This window comes from Vidua macroura, chromosome 24 (assembly GCF_024509145.1).
Source record: "Vidua macroura isolate BioBank_ID:100142 chromosome 24, ASM2450914v1, whole genome shotgun sequence".
NCBI classification, from domain to species: Eukaryota; Metazoa; Chordata; class Aves; order Passeriformes; family Viduidae; genus Vidua; species Vidua macroura.
Genome location: NC_071594.1, coordinates 4,144,701 through 4,166,645, shown reverse-complemented (window position 1 = coordinate 4,166,645; position 21,945 = coordinate 4,144,701). Strand labels below are relative to the sequence as shown.

The following is a 21,945-nucleotide window of genomic DNA, read 5'->3' as shown; positions in this document are numbered from 1 at the left end:
GGCACAGGGTGGGGAAAGGGCATCCAGAACGTGGGGAGGAAATAGTTAATGCCCCTCTCGTCCCAATAGGAAGGGACAAATCCTCTCCCCGGCCCAGTGCCCAAATAAACAGGCGGAGCGTTGCGTAAGGACGAGGGTGGGAACTCTCGGTTCTCTCCGGACGGGCGCTCCGGCTCCAGCTCCAGCTCCAGCTCTGCAGCCCCCACGCCCCCCGTGCCCAGCCCTCGCCCAGGTTTCACCCTTCCTGAGCTCACCTGCCAGCCCCGGCCCCTGCCACTGCCAGCCATGGGTGCTGTCCCCATGGGCAGCCCCGGGTGACGCCTCCGGGAAGCTCTGTGGCACCGCTGCGGTCACTGGGGCGGCTGGAGGCGGTGGCAGGAGGTCCCTGGTGACCTCCCTGGGAATCTGAGACCATCCACCCCGGCCAGGGGGATGCTGCAGCCGCAGGTGGCGCGGGGACAGGGGTGGCCGCGTCCCCGGGCAGCCCCAGCTGCTGGAAGGTGCCCGGGATGGATGCAGGAAGGGAAGGGGGAGCCGGGCTCTGCTCCCGCCGGGCTCCCTCTGCCGACAGCAGCCCCGGCCAGGCCCCCACGCCACCTCCGCACACCCACTTCACACCTCCTCTCTCCCCTGACCCAAAATTTGCACTGGAAAATAATAATAATAATAATAATAATAATAATAATAATAATAATAATAATAAGCCAGACGCAAAATGCATCCCCCAGCCCTGAGAAGCTGAACAGGCTCAGGGAGGAAAGTCTGGAGCCCCCACCCCACCTTCCTGCTCCGGGACCTGGGACCATTTCACAACACATAAATATAAATAAAAATGAAATATTTAATTTCCTTTTTTTTTTTTTTAAAAAAAAAAAAAGAGTACCCCTGACAAAGTGCTTTTTTGAGAATCCTCCCCAGTAAGGTGGGAGGGGGAAGGTGTTTGATGGGGGATATACATAAGAGGAGGGGAAACTGAGGCACGGAATAGTTGCGTCCACAGTGGCTGGTCCCTGTGCCGAGGCCACCAGCCCCAGTTGTCCCCCCAGGCCAGCCTGAACCACCCTGAGAGCCGCGGGGCCACCAGGCTGTGCACTGGGGTGGGTGACCCGTGGTGCCAGGGTCGTGGTCTCTGGAGCACTGCCCGCACCCCTGGCACCGTCACCGCAGGGACATCGCCCGCTCGGGTGCCACACGGCCGCAGGCCGAGGGGGGACAGGGCCATCACGGTGACACTGAGGTGATCGGGAAGCTCGGGAGAGCAGCTCCAGAGCCGTGGGACGCCGCAAATCCCGGGATGAGCAGGCAGGCGGCCCTGCTGTGTCCAGCGGTGCCCATCCTGTGCCCTGGCATGGCCAGTCCCTGTGGGCAGGCTGGGGTGGGCAGCGGGCACGGACCCCCGGGCAGGGCTCCGGCCGTGGGCACCGCGGGGTCCAGCGGCCCCGGGGTCAGCAGCAGCTCTGCTTGGGCTTGTCGTTGGGAGTGAGCTTGATGGAGTCGGTTAAATAACTCTCAAAAATCCCTTTGTACTGGAAAAGAACCGGAGAAGGGAAAGGATGAGTGACCGCAGCTCCGAGCCAGCCTGAGCGGCCCGCGCAGCGCTGCGGGTCAGCCCTGACTTGTGACTAAGGGCAAAATCCAGGCAAAAGCCACCTAGCGCAGGGCTTGGGGACACCAGTGTCCCCGTGGCACGGCCGCTAGAGGACACTGCTGGCGCGCTCTGGGCGCCACACGCCGCGTTCCCATCGCTGTGGGAAAAGCGCACGGCAATTCCTCCTCCTGCTGATTCGGGATCAAACACTGCTGCGTTTCTCGTTCCCGGGCTCTCCGTTGCAGCAGGAGCTGCTCCACATGGGAGGATCTGTCAGACCAAGCCCGGCTGAGCCCGGCTTTCCCCCAAATCCTCCCCCAGCACAGCTCGGAGCTGGAGGGTGCTCACCGTGCTCAGCGCCTGCTTCGCCAGGGTCTCGAAAGCCTCGGCCACGTTGATGTTGTTCTTGGCGCTGACCTCGAAATACGGAATGTCCTTCTCCTTGCACCAGGCTGAGGCTGTTTCCTTGGGCACCTGCGGGACGGGAGGGTGGAGCCACAGCTCAGGGATGGCACAGGGGACCCTCCTCACCCATCCACTGCTGGGTGAGGGGGTGCTGGCAGTGCCTGAGGTTGTCATTCCTGCTGCCTCTGGTGGGGACAGTCTGTGCCCCAAAGAGCAGCAGGAGGATGTTGCTCATCCCCTCCCAGAGTGCTGGGGGAGGTGGCAGCTCCTTGCCTGGAGCTCTGGTTTATGTGAGGATAGGGAAAAGGCTGGTTCTGAGGTGAGGGATCAGCCCTCAAAGCCTATAGGACCCTACAGCATCCCAATCATGGAATTGTTTAGGTTGGAAAAGACCCTTAAGATCATCAAGTCCAGCCATTAACCCAGCACTAAGCCATGTCCCCAAGTGCCACATCTGTACAAGTTTTAAATCCCTCCAGGGGTGGTGACTCCACCACTGCTCATCCTGCTCTCCCTCCTCCACCCTTACCTGCCGGTCACTGAGGTCTATCTTGTTCCCCAGCACCACCATGGGGAAATCCTGTTCCCTGGGAATGACCTTCTCCAGGAAATCATCTCTCCAGTTGTCCAGGGCCTCAAAGGACTCTCTGTCTGTCACGTCAAAGGCCAGCATGCAGCCGTCTGAGCCTTTGTAGAAGGTCGACACCATGGACCGGAATCGCTCCTGTCCCCCTGTGTCCCAGATCTAGGGCAGAGGAAGGCACATGACAGCAGCAGGGTGGGTGCTGCAGCCCACAGGAGCAGCTTCAGGGGGTGCTGAGCCCCCAGAAATCCTGTGGGATTCCAGTGCAGTTCATGGATGCTGAAAATCAGGCTTTGAAAATCAGGCTCTGAAAATCAGGCTCTGAAAATCAGCCATGAAAATCTGCTCTGAAAATCGGGCTCTGAAAACAACATCTAAAAATTGGGCTCTGAAAATCAGGCTCTAAAAATCAGCTCTGAAAAACAGGCTCTAAAAATCAGCTCTGAAAATCGGGCTCTGCACCTCAGGACCCTGGTGGCATTTGGGCACAGCAGGCCAGGGTGGGACGCACAGAGCTGGGGTCAGGGTGGCACTGTGGGCACTGCCAGCTCACCCTGCTCACCTGCAGCTTCAGGGGGGTGTTGTCCACGGCGAGGACCTTGGTGAGGATGCTGGCGCCCAGCGTGGTGCGGTAATCCTCGTAGAACGTCTTGTGCACGTACTGGTGCAGCAGAGAGGTCTTGCCCACGCTGGTGACGAGGAAAGGGGCACTGGTGAGGCTCGAGGGTGGGCAGGGGACACCCAGCACACGCAGGGGGCTTCTCTCCCCGCCAGCTCCTTACCCCAGAGCTCCGATGATGATGATCTTCAGATCCACCTTCTTGCTGGCATCCATGGACGGGCCCTGTGGGGCAAGAGGGGCTCACAGGGCTGTGGGGTGGCACCTTGGAGAGCCCTGGGGTCCCGTCCCTGCTCCCACCCTCCGACCCCAGGATGTCGCTGTGCCCTCACGGTGCCAGCATCATGCCCGTGCCATGCCAGCACTTGTGTGCCAGGCATGGTGGGGAGAGAAAAGCCCCCGTGCCAAGCCCGGCCCACGTCCCCGCCCGCTCCCGAGCAGCCGGAGCACGCCCAGACTCGCCGGTTCATCACCATTCAAAGCTGCTGGGAGCCACTTCCCTGCTTCTCCCACCCCCTCTCCAGCGCAGTCCCTCCCCCTAGGCCTGGCACACACGCCTGGGGTGCTGCTGAAAATTAAATTTATTAAAGAAGACCCCAGCCAGAAGGATTTCCTTGGTGCCTCAAGCACCGCCTAGGGAGCGTCCCCGCCCAGGAACACCCCGAAATGTCCCCCCAGGATGTGTCCCCATTATGTCCCAGTGTCCCCACATGCTCTGAGCCTGGCCAGGACCCCTGAAACCCCCTCCTCAGGTGGCACCAGCACCGCAGCCGCAGCAGCCCCATCCCCACGGCAGCTTCCGACACCGCCGGCCAAGGCACGGATGGAAACACTGGCAGCCTCATCCCTGCATTTTTCCCTGATGCGCTGGCCAGCCCTGCGCCCTTCCCCCTTGGAACACCAGCGGGGAGCTCTCAGCTGTGGGCTCCAGGCCCCCCTGTGCCCCTCTGCCACCCGTGCCCAGCCGCGGGCAGCATCCTCGGCACCGGCAGAGCCTCGTGTCTCAGCACACACAGACTTCCCGGTGCTTTCGCCAGCTTTTTGGGCGGCCAGATGTTTTTAAACTCAAAATGGAGTTTCCCCTCGCTGCTGCTCCGCGGGTCTCGGCTGCCCCCGGGGACTCACCTGCAGAGCACTCACCTGCCGGGGCGGCGGGGCAGCCGCGGCTCCCGGCTCCGCTGCAGCCGGGCCGGGGAGGGGAGAGGCGAGAGAGGAGGATCCGGGAAGGGGCGGCCGGTCCCTGCCCTCCCGGGGAAGGCGGCTGCGGGGCCCCGCTCCGTGACATCAGCAGAAAGGGGCCGAGATGCCGGCGGGGCTGGAGGAGCCGCGGGCGGGCGCTGGGATGTCCATGGATTCGCCCTCGATTCCCGGCTCTGCCGAGTGTCCCCGGCTCGGGGTCCGATGGGGAAGGGGAACAAGGTTCTCCTCCACTGCTAGAGCTTGGGATTGACTTTTGGCCTCTTCTCTGGCTCAGAATCCCCTCGGTTCCTTTCTGCCACCGCCCCGGGACCCTTTTTCTGCGTCCCCGCTGGGGAATTGTTGAGGGATGAGGACAAAAGCCGGGCGGGGCTGTGGCAGCATCCCTGGAGCCATGCCGGACTTTGCTCTGATATCGTGGGATGGGATAAACGGATTTGGGAGCTGGGGTCGGGTGAGGAGGGGCTGGGATCCCTCTGAGGAGCTCTGTGTGGCTTCGTCTCCTTTTCCAGGCAGGAGAGGGGCAGGGTGGGAATCACGAGCATTTCCAGCCCCTCGTGTCACATCCCTGCAGCCCCCAGCCCTCAGGGGTCCCACCCAGCACACACAGGCAGCACGGGCACCCCAGAAACACCCCAGAAAGAGGGAGCAGAGCTGGTGACGTCTGCAGGAGGATGTGTTCAATCAGTAAATGGGATTTTGGGGATCTCAGCTGCCTCCATGGAGCAATCCCAGCACCAGGCGGGTGCTCAGGGCTCTTTGGAGTGGGGAAACCTGCTTGGCCACGGCCGCGAAGGCAGAGCTCTGCTTCCCGACGTGCAAGGGCAGGTCCCGTGCCTTTGCCAAGCATTCGGCAGGATTTGGGCTTTGCAGTGGGAGCGGGGTGTCCCCCATCTGTGAACCCTCCCTCATCCTGAACCAGCAGCCCCCCGGTTGATGGTGGTCCCCGTGCCCAGGTTTTGGGATCCCTCCAAGACCACTGGCTTTTGCTTTTCCACTTCCAGTATTTTTGTAGATTTTTTTTTTCCTCTTGGAGCCCCTGATGGGATCTCAGGGAAGATCACTGCACTCAGCAGGACAAACCTTCCTCCCCCTCTTCTCCAGGTGTAATTTTGGGACCTGTCTGGCCAGAAAAATCTGTTTTTCCCCCCAGAGGGCAGGTGCTGGGAGGAGCTGGGCTGAGGCAGGAGAACCTGAGCCAGTTCTTACCAGTGGTGGGTAAAAAGCTGACATTTCCCTGGAGCAGCTCTCCTAATCCCCATTTTCAGCCCCTTTTCACCATCCTGCTTCACCTTTGCTCTTGCAGAGAGAATTTCTAGTTCAACCTCCCCCAGCAACAACTTCTGCCCTGGCTCCTCTCACATGTCCCTGGTGGGATGGGGGATTGCTCACCCTATCAGATGATGGAAGCCTCTCCACGCTGCTGGGGCTGGGGTTTGTGGTCAATCCCAAACTGCAGCTGATGCCCACGGCCACTTCTGCTTTTGGCCAGGATGGCTGTACCCACCAGGGTACATCAGCCTCAGCTCTGGCTTTTGTTTGATTTCTCAGGAAAAGGGATTTTCCCTGCTCTCCCCCTGGGCTGAGATTCTGCCTGGATGAAAGCAGTGGGAGCAGTGGTGGGGAGGAGGTGATGGCCAAGGCATCGCTCAGCAGCTCCAGGGACCACAGTTTCAGTCCCCTCCTGGCTGCTCCCCTACGTCAGCAGTTCTGAGGAAAATGTGTGGGTTTTGTGGCCTGTGACTGTAAGGAAAGTGATGAAACCCAGGCTGGGGCTGACACAGCTGGGGGAAAGACTTATGGGGACAAGGAGAGGACAGGCTGTGCCCTACAGGGCTGTGGGAGTGAGGGAAAGGGAAGGAAGCAAAGGGCATCCAAGTGTTCCCTGCGCTGCTCAGCCTCCTTGGGGGACAGCAGGATCGCTCTTTATTGGGATGCTCACGTTTGCTCGAGCAACTTCCCCCCCAAACCTGCCAAGAGGGCACGGAATGCCCTGAGATCCCAAAAACACAGCACCAGAGACATCCTGGGCAACTCCAGGCCAGGCCAGCTCTCACTGCCACCTGCTGTCTGGGGACACTGGGTGGCCCCTGTCGTGCTGGGGGAGCTGGATGCTCCCCCCCAGCTCCTGGGCTCGTGCTCAGCAGCACCTTGGTGTGCTAAGGGTTAAGGTGGAAGAGGGACAGGAGACCTTTGTCCAGCAGCCCCAGCACCTTATCTGGGACTGCAGCAGGGGTGAAGTCAACATAGGAAACGTCACAGAGCCCACACTGGTCAGGGGCACAATCAGTGCCTCTGGGTAAGGCAGATATCTCCCTTTATTGCAAACCACAAGGCTCAGCCGCAAAGTTTACAACCAGATCCGAATATTCCAGAGCTCCCAGACCCAGCCCTGAAGGCTGCTCTGCGCTGGGAGGCCTGGAGCAGCCACCAAGCTGGGCTGGGACATGGACACTCCAGCACCCTGGCCTTGGCTCTGCTGGCCTCGCTTCAGGGTCAGTGGGGCAAGCAGAGCAAAGGCCTGGATAAAAATAACCTTTCTTGTGCTTCCCTTTCTCGCTGCCTCAGCGTGGATCACTCGTGAGCCACTGCCACTCACGCATTGTCACACTCCCGTCAGCAAGTCACGTGTGCCACGGTGACTCCTGGGGAGCCCCATGGCCAGTAGCCCCTCTGCAGCCCCCCACAGCCCCCCATGCCCCCCACACTTTGAGCCAGCCCAGCCCAGGGCTCAGCAGCTGCTTTGCCCTTTTTGCTTCAAGGACCCACCAAGCACATTGTGTTGTGAGATCCCCCAGAGAATCAAAGCAAAATTCACTGGAAATCACCGGTGGCTCCGGGAGTTCTGTGGCACAGAAAGAGCCCCAGGGTCTTTCCAGTCTCCTTGCTACCTTCTTGTTTACCAGCCCCAGCTGAGGCAAGGTGCATTCCCAGTGCTCCCTCGGCCCCTGCCCTGCCCCTGGGGTGCTCAGGGATGGCCACAGCCACCTCCAGGGATTTCTGCTCTACCTGGGCAAAGCATCCCCTTCTTTCTGCCCCTGTGGAAATCCCAGGGAAGCTCCAGCCATGCTGGGAGCACAGCCCTGGCAGTGCCACGGATCACCCAGGGAGGAGAGCAGGACATCCCCAGTGTAACCCTTTGAGATGTGCAGGATTTCTGCTGGGCTGCTGCTGACAGAAGCATGAAAAATTTGGGTTTATTGAAGTTTTTATTGGCTCAGGATTCAAAAACAAAGAATGTGCAGAGCAGATCACAGAGCTGCTCGAGACATTTTTATATCACAGTGTCCTGGCGTGGACTGAACCTCTGCTGGACTCTTCACTGCATCCCTGGGTGTCTTCATCCCCCTGGGGACACTGAGGAGGACAGAGTGACATCCACTGCCCTGCTGAGGTCCGTTCCTCTGCTGCCCCACGGATGTCACAGCCCTAAGGGACGGCAGGGGCCAACCCCACCATGTTATTCCCACGGTCGAAGACGGAGTAGAACTGACGGATGAAAACATCTCCCAAAATCCAGAGGGGTCCTGTGGGAGGGGGGATGTCGCTGCCCTGGAAGCCACTGGTGCAGAAGGCCGTGCCATCAGCGTACTCCTGGGGGAGGAGAAGTGGAAAGCTGGGGATGAAGCCGAGAGCCTCGTGCACGTGGAAACACCCAGGAATGGTGGCGAAGCAGAAACCAGCAGGGTTTGTCACCCTTGGGGACACACTGCCAGCTCCTGGCATGGGGCTGGGCCACCTTTGCCACTGGAGCAGCTGGGATTTGGGGTTGAGGGAGCCACAGCCATACCACGAGGGTGTAAGCCTGGGCACTGAGCGTGTAGGGCAGCCCGTTGATGGTGATGGTCAGGTCAGGCATCGTGCTGAGGTTGCTGCACTCCACGGCGTACTGGAACAGAGCAGGGGGCTCAGGGGCTGCCCAGGGGGGTCCCTTCCAGCAGAGGAGGGCCCCCAAGGCTTTGTCCCCTCCTGTCCCCACCCTGGCTCTCACCTCTCCATCCACAGACTCAGCCCCAATGAGGTTTTGCAGTTCTTTGATCTCCTTGGTGGGGCCCGTGATGAGCGACGTCCCGGTGTCCACGATGGCCTGGCAGCCGTTGGCACAGAACGTCACTGTCCCTCCCAGCTGGATGCTGGAAGAGGGGAGAAGGTGCAGGAGGGATTTGTCGTGCTCTGCCAGCCCTGCCCTGCCCTCCCTCCCTGCCCAGCACCACTCACTTGTCCAGCTGGATCTGCCAGTAGCCCTGCTGGGTGACTGGCACCCAGTTCAGGGTGCCCGTGAAGCGGGAGGTGTCAAAACCCCCAAAAAGCACCTCTCCTCCCTGGGGGGAGTCAGGGTTCCTGCAGGGAGGAGGAGGAGGAGACGTGAGGGATTTTTGTCCATTTAGCATGAATTTACCCCAACTTTCTCCCCACACATGCTGTAAGGCCAGAGGTCTGTGATGCTCAATCTGGTACCAAACCCCCCTTCATTATCTCAGTAAAATATCTGTATTTTAGCAGCCCCTCCTGCTCCCTAAAGCAATGCCAGACTCCAAGCAACATCCCAGAGCAAAGCCATGTCCGTACGAGCTCATGTAGACAGAGAAAATGGGCAGCTCCACCAAATTTTGGGCCATCATGTTGTCGAAGACAGGGGTGACCCCATCCACGGCCAGGGAGGGATAAGCCAGCCCCAGGATCCCATCGAACTCAGCATCCAGGAAGGCTTTTCCCGGCTCACTGATGCTCTCTGCAAACTGCTGGTTGCTCACGGCCAGACCCTCGACCTGCAGGGAGGAGGGGGTTCCGTGGTGGGACCGAGCCCGTGGGCAAGTCCCAGGCACATTGTCCAGAGCAGGGCAACCCAAAGGTCACTCACGGCTACTTGGTCGGATCCGATGATCCCCGTCAGGCTGCCGGTGCCGTACTGGATGGAGAAGGGGGTCCCTATCACCTGGTAGGTGCTGGACTGGGTTGGCTGGAACCTGGTGTGCTCAGCTGGGGAAGGAAATGGGATCTGTCACCAGAAATGTCACTTTTTTGCATGGCCACAGCTGCCAGGAGCCCCCAGTGAGGCAAAATGATGTTGCAGTGTGGTGTCACCAAAACTCCCGGTTATGGGAGCTCTGCTGAGGGACATGCTGGAGTTTCGAGGGGGGAGAAAACCTCTCCCATTTCAATCTGATGAAGGGTGCAAGGGCTGTTAGGGGGAGAAGGATCAGCAACATTTAATGAGTCCCGAGATGAGCACTGCTGTCCCTGGTTACAGCCAGCAGCAGCCCCAGTTCCTTGCGGGATCCACTCCCCGTCCCCAGTTCCCTGCAGGCTCCAGTCCCAGTTCCCAGTTCCCTGCAGGATCCACTCCCAGTCCCCAGTTCCCTGTGGGATTCAGTCCCAGTCCCCAATTCCCTGCAGGACCCAGTCCATTCCCCAGTTCTCTGTGGGATCCATTCCCCAATTCTTTGTGGGATCCACTCCCATTCCCCAATTCCCTGCAGGATCCAGCCCCATTTCCCAATTCCCTGTGTGATCCAGCCCCATTCCCCAATTCCCTGCAGGATCCAGTCCATTCCTCAATTCCCTGAAGGATCCAGTCCATTCCCCAATTCCCTGCGGGATCCAGTCCATTCCCCAATTCCCTGCGGGATCCAGCCCCATTCCCCAATTCCCTGTGTGATTCAGCCCCATTCCCGAATTCCCTGCAGGATCCAGTCCATTCCTCAATTCCCTGTGTGATCCAGCCCCATTCCCCAATTCCCTGCGGGATCCAGTCCCAGTCCCCAATTCCCTGCAGGATCCAGTCCATTCCTCAATTCCCTGCAGGATCCAGTCCCAGTCCCCAGTTCCCTGTGGGATCCAGTCCCAGTCCCCAATTCCTGCTGGGCTCTGGGGCAGCCCTGGGACCACTCGGGGATGCTCTGGTCCCTCTGGGCTCTCTGGAGCTGGCTGATCTCCGACAGCCCCAAAAAGCCGCGTTTGTCCCCTGCTGAGCTGTCACCCCCTGCTTTGCCCCCCGATTTCTGTCACCTCTGTTCGGAGGGTCCCCATGGCCCTTGGCTGATGGCCCGTGGCCTCTCTGGGGCCAGGGGCTCCCCACTCACCGCAGGCTTTGCTGACACAGTAGACAGAAGGCACCCAGAGGTTGGAGGAGCCCGTGTCGAACACCACGGTGAAATTCTGGGGTGGGGTCCCGATGGAGATCTGCCCGAAATACTCCAACTGCCAAAGAGGGGGGCAGAGAGCACCGTGAGCCACCAGCACAGCCAGAATTGCCAGCAAAACAGAGCCTGGGCTGGGGACAGGAGGGGACACGGATGGGGCTCAGTGTTTGATCTGTGCCGTGCCAGGTGGAATAAAGGAGACAAATATTTAAGGAACGGCAATGGGGACTGAGGACAAAAGGCAGCACGGTGGGTACAGGCCTCTGCCTCTTCCTGGCAAGGCTGGGCCGTGAGGGGACCCTCGTCACCAGGCGGGGGCTTTGGGGATGGGGGAACTGGGGAGTGGGATTCTCCTGGGGAGCTCCCTCCACCTCAGTGGGGGGCTCTGCCCTGAAAAGCATGTAACTTGAATTTTGGAGTAAATCTGTGCCCAGGGGGGCGGGCAGAGCGCGGCAGGGAGGGAGGGGGCTGGCAGTGCCTGCCGTGAATGCCCTCCCTTGTCCTCGTCCTGACATCCCCGGGGACAAAGGGCCGGGCAGGCAGCGAGCCCTGGCACGCCGGGCTCTGCCTGGAGCGGGGATTGCAGGAAGCGCCTGGGCCTCGGGCACTGCTCGGGCAAACTGAGGGTGCTCCCAGCCCTCTGCGCCTCCCTGCTCACGTCCAGGTAGTTGACGAGGGGCTCGTTGGTCTCCGAGAAGGCGGCGCAGTCCTCGCTGCTCGTGTCCGGCCCGGCCGGGGCCCTCCAGAGGTGCGAGAGGTGCGAGAGCTGCCCCCGGTCCCGCAGCAGCTTCCGCAGGGAGCGGCGCCGGCTCAGGGGCACCCTGCGGGGAAGGGCCTGGTCACTGCCGTGGGCGCTGTGCCCACCCTGAGGGTGCTGGGCACTGCTGTGGGCGCTGTGCCCACCCTGAGGGTGCTGGGCACTGCTGTGGGCGCTGTGCCCACCCTGAGGGTCCTGGCACTCCCATGTGTGCTGTTCACGTCCTGTGCCCACCGTGAGGGTGCTGGGCACTGCTGTGGGTGCTGCTCACATCCTGGTCATTCCCATGGGTGCTGCCCACATCCTGTGCCCACCCTGAGAGTCCTGTCACTCCCATGGGTGCTCCCCATGTCCTGTGCCCACCCTGAGGGTCCTGTCACTCCCATGGGTGCTGCCCACGTCTTGTGCCCACCCTGAGGGTCCTGGCACTGCCAGGATGGAGGTTCAGAGCCCACATCCCTCCCCCACAACGATTTCCTGCCGAGGCACAGCAGAAGAGGGGCACTGGATGTGTTTTAGGGCACAGGAAATCAAGGCCGAGCTGGCAGGAGAGCGTCCAGGCCCTGGCAGTGACAGCAGGGGCAGCTCGGTGCCACCGAGGGGAAGGACCTTCGGGCTGGGCAGGGCCAAGGGGAATCCAGCCTGGTTTTTTCTGCCCTCCCTGCTCGCACAAATCCCTTCGCAGCCCCTCCTGCTGCTGCCAGGCTCTGCCCAGAGGGACGGAGAACCCAGAAATCCCAGCGTGGTGCCAGCGCTCTGGCACAGCCGCGGGGTGCCCAGGCTGAGCTCTGCCCCCCGTCACAGCCCTGGCAGTGAATCCCCCAGACCCCGGGGACCCTGGGGACCCCCTTACCTCCTCAGGGCGCTGGCCAGGGCCAGGCAGAGCGCGGCGAGGAGCAGCAGGCGCCTCATGGCGTGGCTCGGTGGCTGTGCCCGCCGCGGTGCCGCTCTTATACCCGCGGTGCCAGGCTCGATAACGGCCGTGCCAGAGTCAACACCGGGCTCGGGCACCCACAATGAATCACTGGCCACGGCCCAGGCGAGGCTGAGCGGGCGCTCTGGGGTCACGTTTGCTTTTCTGGGTGAGGACGGCGCTGGGGGGCCTGTGGGAGCCGAGCAGGGGCGGGTTTGGCTGATTTTGGGGCAGCGGTGATCCCGCAGAGGGAGCAGAACGGGGTCCTCATCCCAGCACCAGTCCCCAGCACCAGCCCCTTATCCACAGGTGGAAACCCCCCAGAATGCTTTAGAGGAACATTTCCCTTCTCCTTCAGCCCACAGCCCCACCCCAGGGAGCTGCCCGTGGCCGTGGGGTGCCCCAAACCCCGGCAGCTGCGGGGAGCTGCAGGAAAGGGATGTGTTTGTACCATCAGCCACCGAGCTAATTTTAAAAGGCAAAGACTAATTAGCAGTGATGAACGGCTCGGGAATCCTCAACTTTCCCTTGCAAAGGCCGGGAAGGAGCAGCTTTCCATGGGAGACAGCTCCCTGGTGCTCTGCAGGCGCTGATGGGCTCGTCCCCTGGTTTGTTTTACCCAGGACGATTGTCTCATTAAAGCCTCAGCGAGTGCAAACAGAAAATGCTGATGAACAAATAAATCCTTCAGACATGGGGGGAGGTGAGTGAGGGCAGCAAGTGGGGGCAGGTGAGGGTTTTCCTGCTGCCACCATCTCCCAGGCCCTTATTTTCCATGCTGTCCTTGTTTTCCATGGTTTTGGCAGTAAAAGAACTGATGGTGGGTGCTGCAGGGGGTGTTCTGCTCAGCCAGCCCCATTCACGTGATTAACAGGGTTTAGCACCGTGCTAATCAATTTTTTGTTTGTCCCAGTGAGCCTCTTTTATCGAATTAAATTTTATCTAATTAAAGCCCTCGCCCAGGAAATTAAAGTCCTCATCTGTGAGGCACAGGTACCGAGGGTGGCTGGGGACAGCTGAGTCACGTCCTGCTGTCACCGGGATCTTGTGTCCCCATCCCTGGAGATGCTGCCAGGCCTCTCCTCTCCCCAGCTTTGCAGGCAGATTAAGCTTTAAAAAAATCCATCAAATATTTCTCGATGTGAGCAGGAAAATGTTGGGCACAGCACAGTTGATGCCGAAGGCACATGCAGCTGTTTTTTCAAAACAAATGAAAATTCCCTGCATTCCCCCATGCTGCAATATTTTTTTTTTTTTTTACTGAGTGGCTTTTATACAAATTTATTCTCTATTTCCCATTTTGAGATGCAGTTTAATGTACCACCCTCCCTCCTTGTCCTAATCACATATTCATGGATTAGAAAAGAAACTTCCTAAAACAAAAGCAGCTGCAGTAAGTGCCAGATAAGCTGAAAACAGCAAGTGGATTGTTCCAGACATGGTTTATAACCCGAAAATCCTATCAGAAAACCCAGCCTGAAGGGTCACTGGGCTTTGGAGATAAAAGTGAGGGTGAGCAGCAGCACAGACACGCCAAACACTTTAAGTGAAATAGTTTATTTTGTGGAAAATATCCCCCAGTTGGATCATCATAATCTGCAAACTCCTGGCAGTGGGTTCAGCATTAAAATAGGAAGATGAAAGTCATAACGAGGACAGACCTTTCATTTAGAAATTTTTGCAGCGAAGCAAATCTATTTCGACTTTGAGTTATTTTAGAAGCAATTTTAAAAGCTCAACTCTTAGGGGCACTTCAAAATTGTTATTTCAAGTAGAGTTTTTTCTCTGTGTTTTAAGAGCAACTGGGCTGGATTTGCACAGAAAATTGGGTCAAAAGGGCTTTGTTTCATACATATTCCAGCTGTACCTCAGCGTGTGGAATGCAGAGGGAAGAAATGCCCAATTGCCAAGCCTTGGTGTCCCTCAGCTTGGCAGGGCCAGCCTGTGCTGCTCTGGAGAAATTGAGGAAAGGTGACCCCAGCTCCTGCAGTGTTCCAGGCTGGTAAGAAAGGAAGGGTCTCTGTCCCCAGCTGTGTCCCACCCCTCCAGGCCCACCCAGCTGGATCAAAAATAGATTTGGCCCCTTGGATGAAAAAAATACCTCTCAGCAGCTCTGTGTGAAGCACTTTCCTTGTTTAAAAAACCTGTTCTCAGGCTAAAAATGTGTTATCTGTGTTCCTTCTTACACATTTCCTTTAGTGGAGCCACTGCCCTGGCTGATTCACACTGTGCCCCAGCAGTGTTTTGTAAAAAACCCTTTTTTTCTGCCTTTATCAGACACTTCTCCCACCTGTTAATCTGTTTATCCACCACCGAGCACTTGAAAGCACTGCAGCAGCAAACTCTCACCTGAAAAAAAAAATCAACAAACAAGCAAGTTTCGGTTAAATAAACCCCAAAATATTTACCTGGGGTGCAGCAGCTGTGAGGAGAGCAGGACCAGCCTCTGGTGATGAGCTGGTGGATGGTGGGAGCAGTGCCAGGGATGAAGGGGAATTTAGGAAGCGACCCCAACTTGTGATGCAGCTCCAGGGGTAGGTGATGCTTTTTGAAATCTTCTTTTTGCTTTTAGATAATCCAGGGGGATCCTTTGGGATGTTATATCCCTGGGCCAGGATTGCTGTGAGCTGGTGGAGGTGTTGAAAGGCGAGCAGGCACCGTCCCCATGAGTCAGGCACCTTGAAATAAAAAGGGAATTTCTTGTTCCTTTCTGCCAGGGCACCCCCAGAGCTACAAACCCCACAGTTCCTATGAACCAGCAGCCAGCACTCCCCAAACCTCCTGGGAACTCTCAGGATGGGATCTGCCAGGCTGCTGCTTGCACCCCAAAGCTTGCAGAGCGTTTTCCAGAGTGTGGGCAGGTGGATGCCCACCCACCCCAGCAGCCATGGAGCCCAGGTGGTGTTAAAAGGCTTCATCCCTGCAGAAAATGCTTGCTTGGAAGCACCCAGAGCTGCTTTTGGGTGGCAGCTGAGTTGAGCTGGGCACAGCTCCCCCAGCACCGCTTGGCTCCAAGGAAGCTCAGCTGAATTTTGGGACAAAGCTGCTGGAAGACAGAGAATTGATGGAGGGGTGCAGGAGCAAAACAGCTGCAGAACAGCAGAGAAACACCCCAATATATTTAAATGAGGCCGCTGGCAGAGGGGAGGTGTCATGGAACTCGTGTGGGCTCCTTGGTGCCTCTGACCTGGGGGGGTAGAGCGTGACCGCATCCGGCACCGCCGCGCTGCCAGACCCCGCTCTGCACCCAAATCCTGCTGAAACGGCCCCAAATCCTGCTGAAACGGCCCAAATCCTACTGAAACAGCCCCAAATCCTGCTGCCTGCACGGCCCCAGCTGCCCCGAGCCGTGGGCAGGGAAGGTTGGAAAACTCCGAGCCCAGGTAAGCCCGCGTTGGGCGCCGCGCTCCGGGTGCGATGCGCGGGAAGCAGAGGGTGGAACAGCGGGAGCAGAGCCGGGCTGAGAATCCCCCTGGGCACATCTTGGTGCCATCCCGAGCTCCAGTGAGCCAGCTGGGCCTGGCTCAAGTGGGATTAAAATAATTTGGGGCATTCTGGAGCTTTCACTCACGTTTAGCCGAGCGCAGGTGCCTCAGGTTGACCCTCGCTGCCCGGCCAAGGAGCAGCTCCCTGCAAGCCTTGATTTCAGCATTTTCTTGAGAAAGGGTTGAAGTCTTGGAGGCTGCAGGCTCACAGAAGTTCCCTGAGGCCCCCCAAAAAAGCATATTTGGTGCTAGGCTCTCACTGGCTGCTGTCTCAAATCAGATTTTTTGATACCCACCCGCTATCTGCGCCTCCATCTTGCTGTACCCACCTCGGCACAGAAGCTGCTGATAGTTGGATTTGGGGCTTATTTTGCAATTTCCTTTTGAGCAGCTCATTTTTCAGATCCTTATCTGTTGCTGCAGCAGCATCTCCTGCCCCACAGTAGGAAATGAGGCTTTCAAGAGTGGCAGCCCTTTGAGAAGGATATTTGGGGACAGATTTATTCAGTAAGGGAGGGGGGAAATTTCTGCAAAAAAATGAACTTTCAGCTTGGCAGTCATCAAACTGTTTGCATGAGTGGAGTTTTGCAGGAGATTGGTGGTTATCAGGAAAGCTTTTGATGAATTAAGCTCAGAAATGTGTCATAGAGGAAATGATAGAATCTGCTCCACAGGATGGATTAATGCCTTTGCTCTATCAATTTATCCATCAGCCTATCAATCAAATTATCATGGCTGCTTTAATCACTGTAGCAAAGCCTGAGCTGAAGATCTCTCCCTATCAGCCATTTATAAATAGCGAGTGTATAACACTGAGGGAGGATTTAAAGTGCTTTTTTTGCAAGTGAAAGCTCACAAAAGGAGCACCCCACTGCTATTTTTACAAAATGAACACCCCTATCTTTTATTGTAAATCTCTTGAGTGTTATGGCCAGAAGTGCCAAGCCAAGGGGCTCAGCCCAGGCATTGGTGATTTCTGATTTTCTGCCTTAAACCCTCTTAACCTCACCAGGACTGAAGCTCTCACAGTATCAAATCCGAGGTGTTTCAGACACTGAGGTGTTGGAGGGCCTCTGATATTTCTGTCTGGACCTTGACTGATGCAAGATTCTCACACCAACCCATGACCTTCCTTTGGTTACTTTTTCCATGGATTTTTTTTTTCTTCATCTTGTAGTTTTCTTCTTTTTTTTCTTTTTTTCTTTTTTTCTTTTTTTCTTTTTTCTTTTTTCTTTTTTTTTTTTTTGTGGATTAAAAAGAGAAAAAGAAAGTAAAACAAAATGAACCATGAGAGAGGATTAAAGCAAGAAGAACAAATTTCAGTTTTGTTCCAGTGGGGCCCAGAAAGTCCAGACAAGTCTCAGATATGAGCTTGTATAAAGGCATTAATTCAGTGATAAGGGACAGCCCGTGGCTCTGTGAGGGTGTGAACCAGAGGGATTCTCACAGGGGGAGGGTTGGGATAACATAAAAAAACCTTTATTTCACATCTGCAACATCCAGCCACTGCTTCCAAGTGCTGAGCCTGATCTCCAGCTCCTGTGCAGCAGTGTGATGCTCAATGGCACCATTTTTCTGCTTGCCACCAGGTCCTGTTGCCTCTGTGTGTCCCCCCAGGCCCTGGAGACGCCTCAGCAGGAGGATGAGCTCTTGTGCATGGTGAGTGCAGCACCCTGGGGCACAGAGCCCTTCACAGCACCCCTGGGACCAGCCCAGGCCAGGCTGGACAGGGCTCTGAGCAACCTGGTCTGGCTGAAAATGTCCCTGCTCATGGCAGGGGGTGACCTTCAAAGGTCCCTCCCCACCCAACCCATTCCATCATTCCACAATTCTGTAATTCCATCATATCTGTCATGCCTCTCTCCCCTCCAGCACCACATTGCCTCCCTGGAGGCTTTTGAAAACCCTTCTGGGGCAGGGAACTCAAATCATTCTTCAAAACCAAGCCCCGCATTTTGGGCCACCAAAACCCCAAAACCAAAAAGCAAAACCGAAAGCTACCAGCAAACCTGAGTCTAAAACGTGCCTTGAAGCCATGGGGGGATTGAAAAGAGTTTGGTGCTTTCAGTGAGACTGAATGGTTTTCTCTCGTTCAGCTGGATTCCTGCTGTCTCCTCACTTGTCACCTTGATACTCCACCCTCTCCTCTTGCTGGCCCTTTACACCATGCTCAGCAGGAAAATTGGTAATTAAGAAATGGCTTTCCCCGGTGATTTCCTGGTTTGGGGTTGGGTGTGGGATGGGAAAGGGGCAGGGCAGGGCTGGGCTGGGCTGGCTGTGAGCCGTGGTGACATGGGTGACGTGGTTGTACACATCAGTGAGCTTTGTACGACCCTGTGTTGCTTCAAAACCGTTTTCTTTTATTGCTCTTTTAGTAAAGAGCTGGGGAAATACCAAGAATCAGCTCACAGAGTATTAATTCAGACGAGGCTGCAATTTCTAGCAGGGAATTCTTTCACACCACCTGCTTCTCACATTTGCACAGAGCCCAGCTCTGCCTTGGGTCAAAATCATTCCAAACTTGCAAGAAGAGGCCCTGACACTGTGATTTGTCACTGGAGCCTCTCCTGGCAGGAGAACAGGGCCCTGGATGATCTCAGTAATGGAGTTGATGGATATGAGCCTGCTCCAGTGCACAGCAATCATTATTTTGGGGTGGGCTGGTTTGCACTGGGGCTGCTGGAGCGGGGTGGGGTGTGCTGGGCACAGCAGGGACCAGGGCTCACTCTCCTCTTGCTCCCAGCCCAGCATTCCTGCAGGATGCAGGTGAGCAGCAGCCCTGGGGAGCATCCCAGCCCTCACCCCACCCCAGCTCCGGCCTCAGCACCGGGAGGGGACACGGCACAAAAACACCCCGGGGCACAAAACCACCCCGGGGCACAAAACCCATCACCAGCCTATGCAGGTAAGGGGCTCTGCAGCAATGGGGCACTGTCCCGGCACAGGGATGGGAATTTTTGGGTGGCATTTGTGTGATGTCTCTTCCTTACAAGCTCTGGACACTCTGGGAGTGGAAGCAGGGGAGGGAGAAGGGTCAAGCAGGAGCTGCCTCCTCTTCCCATTGCCCCCACCCAGCTGGGCTCTCCCTGCCCCCTCTCTCCCAGGAGAGTGAGGCTGGGTGGGATCAAACTGATGCTTTGTGGATCAGAATTTTCACTTCTGAGCACGTTGGCTTTTTCTCCCTTGCTCCTTTTTTCCCTTTAACCCTCTGGGAAGTGCTGGGGTGGTAAATGTTTCCTGTTTTTAAGGGAGCAGTGACACATCTTCAGACACCTCGGAGGACTCGGACAACCCTTTCTGCCCTCAGGTACCACGGGCAAAATCATCCCCAGCCCACCTGGTACTGTGTGCAGCTCGAGACCCCCAGAGCAGCATCAGGAGGGGCAAATCCATCAAACCACATTGAAATTCCATAAGTAAGGGCTGGGGTGGTTGTTGTCCCTTGTCACTCGCACCCATTCAGAGGGAAGCATCCCTGGGCACTTTAGGAAAATTAGGAAACAAAATCTTCTCTCTGAGGGTGGGGAGGCCCTGGCACAGGGTGCCCAGAGCAGCTGTGGCTGCCCCTGGATCCCTGGCAGTGTCCAAGGACAGGTTGGACAGGGCTGGGAGCAGCCTGGGACAGTGGGAGGTGTCCCTGCCATGGCAGGGGGAATGGGATGGGCTTTAAAGTCCCTTCCAACTCAACCCGTTCCATGATTCCCTGAATTGGTGCATGGGCTTAAGGGCAAAGGCTCCTGGGTGGGTGCTGGGGCCTGACCTGGGGTTCATTTTGCTCCTGCAGGGCCCTGGCTCAGGGGAAAACATCAATTACACATCCCTGGTGTTCCCAGAGAAAGGCTACGAGCCAGGCTCTGCCCAGGACTACGAGAACATGAAGACTGGGATGGATTACGTCAACGTGGACCCAGAGAAGAGGAAAACACATTTCTGGCCCTTCTCCATGCCCAGGGCATCCAAGGGTGTGGAGTACACCGAGGTGAAGCTGTCACACCAGGGTGAAGCTGTGGCACCGATGTGAAGCTGTCACACCAGGGTGAAGCTGTCACACCAGGGTGCTGCTGCTCAGAGGTGCCCAAAGCCCCCAGCAGCTGCACAGCTGGCACTGTCCCCCCCCCCCCCGGGGCACTGCCTGGCACAGGCTGCAGCACTTGTACCACCCCGACCCGCAGGCACAGCTTCCTTGGCTTTTCCTTAAAGGCTCCACTGTTCCTGAGGGCTGTGGGGTGGGGCAGGGGAGGGTTCCTCCCAGCCAGGCTGGAATCAGCTCTCCACTTCTGTGTCATGGCCCTTTTTCCCTCATTTCATGAAAGCAAAAGAAATATCCTCCCCTCGCCTCTCAAAATGGGCAGTTGGGAGGGAGATGCAGTGATCCTCAAAACCTGCACTGAGCTGGCTGGCAGCTCCTCTCAGTGATGTTGTTTTGCTCATCAGCCTCATAAAATCCTTGTAAATACAGTTTTTCCACTGGCTTTTCCCTCTCTCTGTCTCCCACCTTTTGCTTTCCCTGCTTTGTCCCTGCTCCAGTTGCTGGGCTCAGTCTCTCCCCACCTGGGCCATGTCCCTGCTCCTCACTCTGCATTTTGTTACTTCTGAATTTTCAAGAAATAAACGTCCAAAATGCCTGGGAATGGGAACACTGCCCCAGTGGGAGCTCGGTGAGGGGGATGGAGCTGCTGCCTCCTAGCACAGGGAGGGATGGAGCTGCTGCCTCCCCTTCCTCAGGGCTGGAGCTGCCCCAAGTGCGTTTTAGACGGGCTCAGCAACGCTGTGATTTAATGAAAGTTGTGAGACGATTGATTTGGGATTGATCAGTGGCTGGGGGAGCCAGGCCCTCCTGCTTTCATGACCTTGTGGTGCAGATCTGGCCTAGCTCGAAGGGCACGTGAAGGAAAATGTTCCAAAAACCCCAGTAATTCCTGGGTAACGTTGGAAAACCCAGGAGAGGTGTGATTGTGGGACTGGAGGTGAGGCCAAAACCAGTGAGTGGAAGCTTCTGAGAAATTTGATTCAAATGCCTGGCAATTAAAAAGTGAAAATATTGGAAATTTCAAAATATTTTACTCTTAATGTTTTATTTTTACAGCTTTAGCCTGTGATAGTGGAAGGAATAATGCCCCTGGCTCACAGGGAATTTGGAACCTTCGCTGGACACCTGGACATCACCCTCAGCAGCTTTTGAGCTCGACTGAGCTAATGGATGCTCTTTCCTGCCTCATCCATGATTTATTCCTGCACAAAACAGCTCCTGGGAGCAGGGCAGGGGCCAGGCTGGGACTGCAGGGGAACTGAGGTTCCTGCTCCCCGAGCCCCGGGTGGTTTTGGGCCCCTGATCCCTGCAAAATCAGCCAAAAGCAACAGCAGGGAGAGAGCAGCTCCCTGGGATGCAGCAGATGTTGGGCACGGGAAGGGGCTGGGAGCAGAGCTGATGGGAAGAGGGCACGGGGGGAGTCAGGATGCGCCCGGCTGAGCTGGAGCTGCTCCCAGCAGCTCCTTGGGGGTGCCAGTGCCGCATTTGGGGCGCTCCAGCGGGCACAGCGTGGTGCAGACAGCTGTGCCCAGCACGAGGGGACGCGACAGCGCCGTCCCTGGCCCGGGGGAGGTGGCAGGGGGGCAGTTCCAGGCCAGAGCAGCTCTGCAGCCCCGCGGGGGGACAGCTCTGTCCCCGCTGTCTGCTCGGCCAGCAACGCCCCGAGGATGCGAGAGGAGGAAGCGGCGCCGAGCTCTGGAGCAGATGGAGGCGCGTTGCCGCCTGCTGTGCTCCGGCTGCTTTGCTGGCAGCTGGGAACGCAAAACTCCGGTCGCTCCAGGACGATTTTGTGGATGCAGCATCCCCTGATCCCGAAAGGTGCAGGATCCCCTGTTCCCGAAGATTCAGGATCCCTTCCCGAAGGATGCAGGATCCCCTGTTCCCGAAGGATGCAGGATCCCCTATTCCCGAAGGTTGCAGCATCCCTTGATCCCGAAGATTCAGGATCCCCTATTCCCGAAGGTTGCAGGATCCCCTGTTCCCGAAGATTCAGGATCCCCTATTCCCGAAGGTTGCAGGATCCCCTGTTCCCGAAGATTCAGGATCCCCTGTTCCCGAAGATTCAGGATCCGCTGATCCCAAAGGTTGCAGGATCTCCTGATCCCGAAGATTCAGGATCCCCTGATCCCGGAGGTTGCAGCATCCCTGCCCGGAGCAGAGCAGCCAGAGGTTTCCCTAAACGCGGGTGGGGGTGGATGCTGTGGGCAGGCAGCGGCCGGAGGGGC

General features: G+C 57.3%; 3 protein-coding genes across 9 annotated transcripts; 1 reads left to right on the top strand and 2 right to left on the bottom strand.

Moving 5' to 3' along the window:
* Nucleotides 1-797: 797 nt before the first annotated feature.
* On the bottom strand, nt 798-4,427 carry RAB7B (RAB7B, member RAS oncogene family). The gene is made up of 6 exons (XM_053998244.1): nt 4,336-4,427; nt 3,359-3,420; nt 3,139-3,265; nt 2,523-2,738; nt 1,937-2,062; nt 798-1,526 (listed from the first exon to the last, which is right to left on the bottom strand). The coding sequence occupies exons 2-6, from the start codon at nt 3,409-3,411 to the stop codon at nt 1,446-1,448; spliced, it is 603 nt and encodes a 200-aa protein (XP_053854219.1). The 5' UTR covers nt 3,412-3,420; nt 4,336-4,427; the 3' UTR covers nt 798-1,445.
* A 3,155-nt stretch (nt 4,428-7,582) lies between these two features.
* Nucleotides 7,583-12,370, bottom strand: CTSE (cathepsin E). Its single transcript, XM_053998386.1, has 9 exons — nt 12,146-12,370; nt 11,194-11,356; nt 10,476-10,593; nt 9,254-9,372; nt 8,962-9,161; nt 8,611-8,733; nt 8,384-8,525; nt 8,183-8,281; nt 7,583-7,986 (listed from the first exon to the last, which is right to left on the bottom strand). Exons 1-9 carry the CDS (start codon nt 12,202-12,204, stop codon nt 7,822-7,824), a joined length of 1,188 nt encoding a protein of 395 aa, XP_053854361.1. The 5' UTR covers nt 12,205-12,370; the 3' UTR covers nt 7,583-7,821.
* RHEX (regulator of hemoglobinization and erythroid cell expansion) lies at nt 11,226-20,657 on the top strand. Of its 7 annotated transcripts, none has more exons than XM_053998387.1 (8): nt 11,226-11,292; nt 12,829-12,908; nt 14,067-14,207; nt 17,280-17,349; nt 17,787-17,875; nt 18,450-18,595; nt 18,939-18,997; nt 19,475-20,657. In XM_053998387.1, exons 3-8 carry the CDS (start codon nt 14,086-14,088, stop codon nt 19,709-19,711), a joined length of 723 nt encoding a protein of 240 aa, XP_053854362.1. In that variant the 5' UTR covers nt 11,226-11,292; nt 12,829-12,908; nt 14,067-14,085; the 3' UTR covers nt 19,712-20,657. The 7 variants fall into 7 exon arrangements, with proteins under 7 accessions (XP_053854362.1, XP_053854369.1, XP_053854366.1 ...); XM_053998394.1 differs by having other exon boundaries at nt 19,524-19,576; XM_053998391.1 differs by lacking the exons at nt 12,829-12,908; nt 14,067-14,207 and having other exon boundaries at nt 11,232-11,292; nt 18,434-18,595.
* The last annotated feature ends 1,288 nt before the right edge of the window (nt 20,658-21,945 follow it).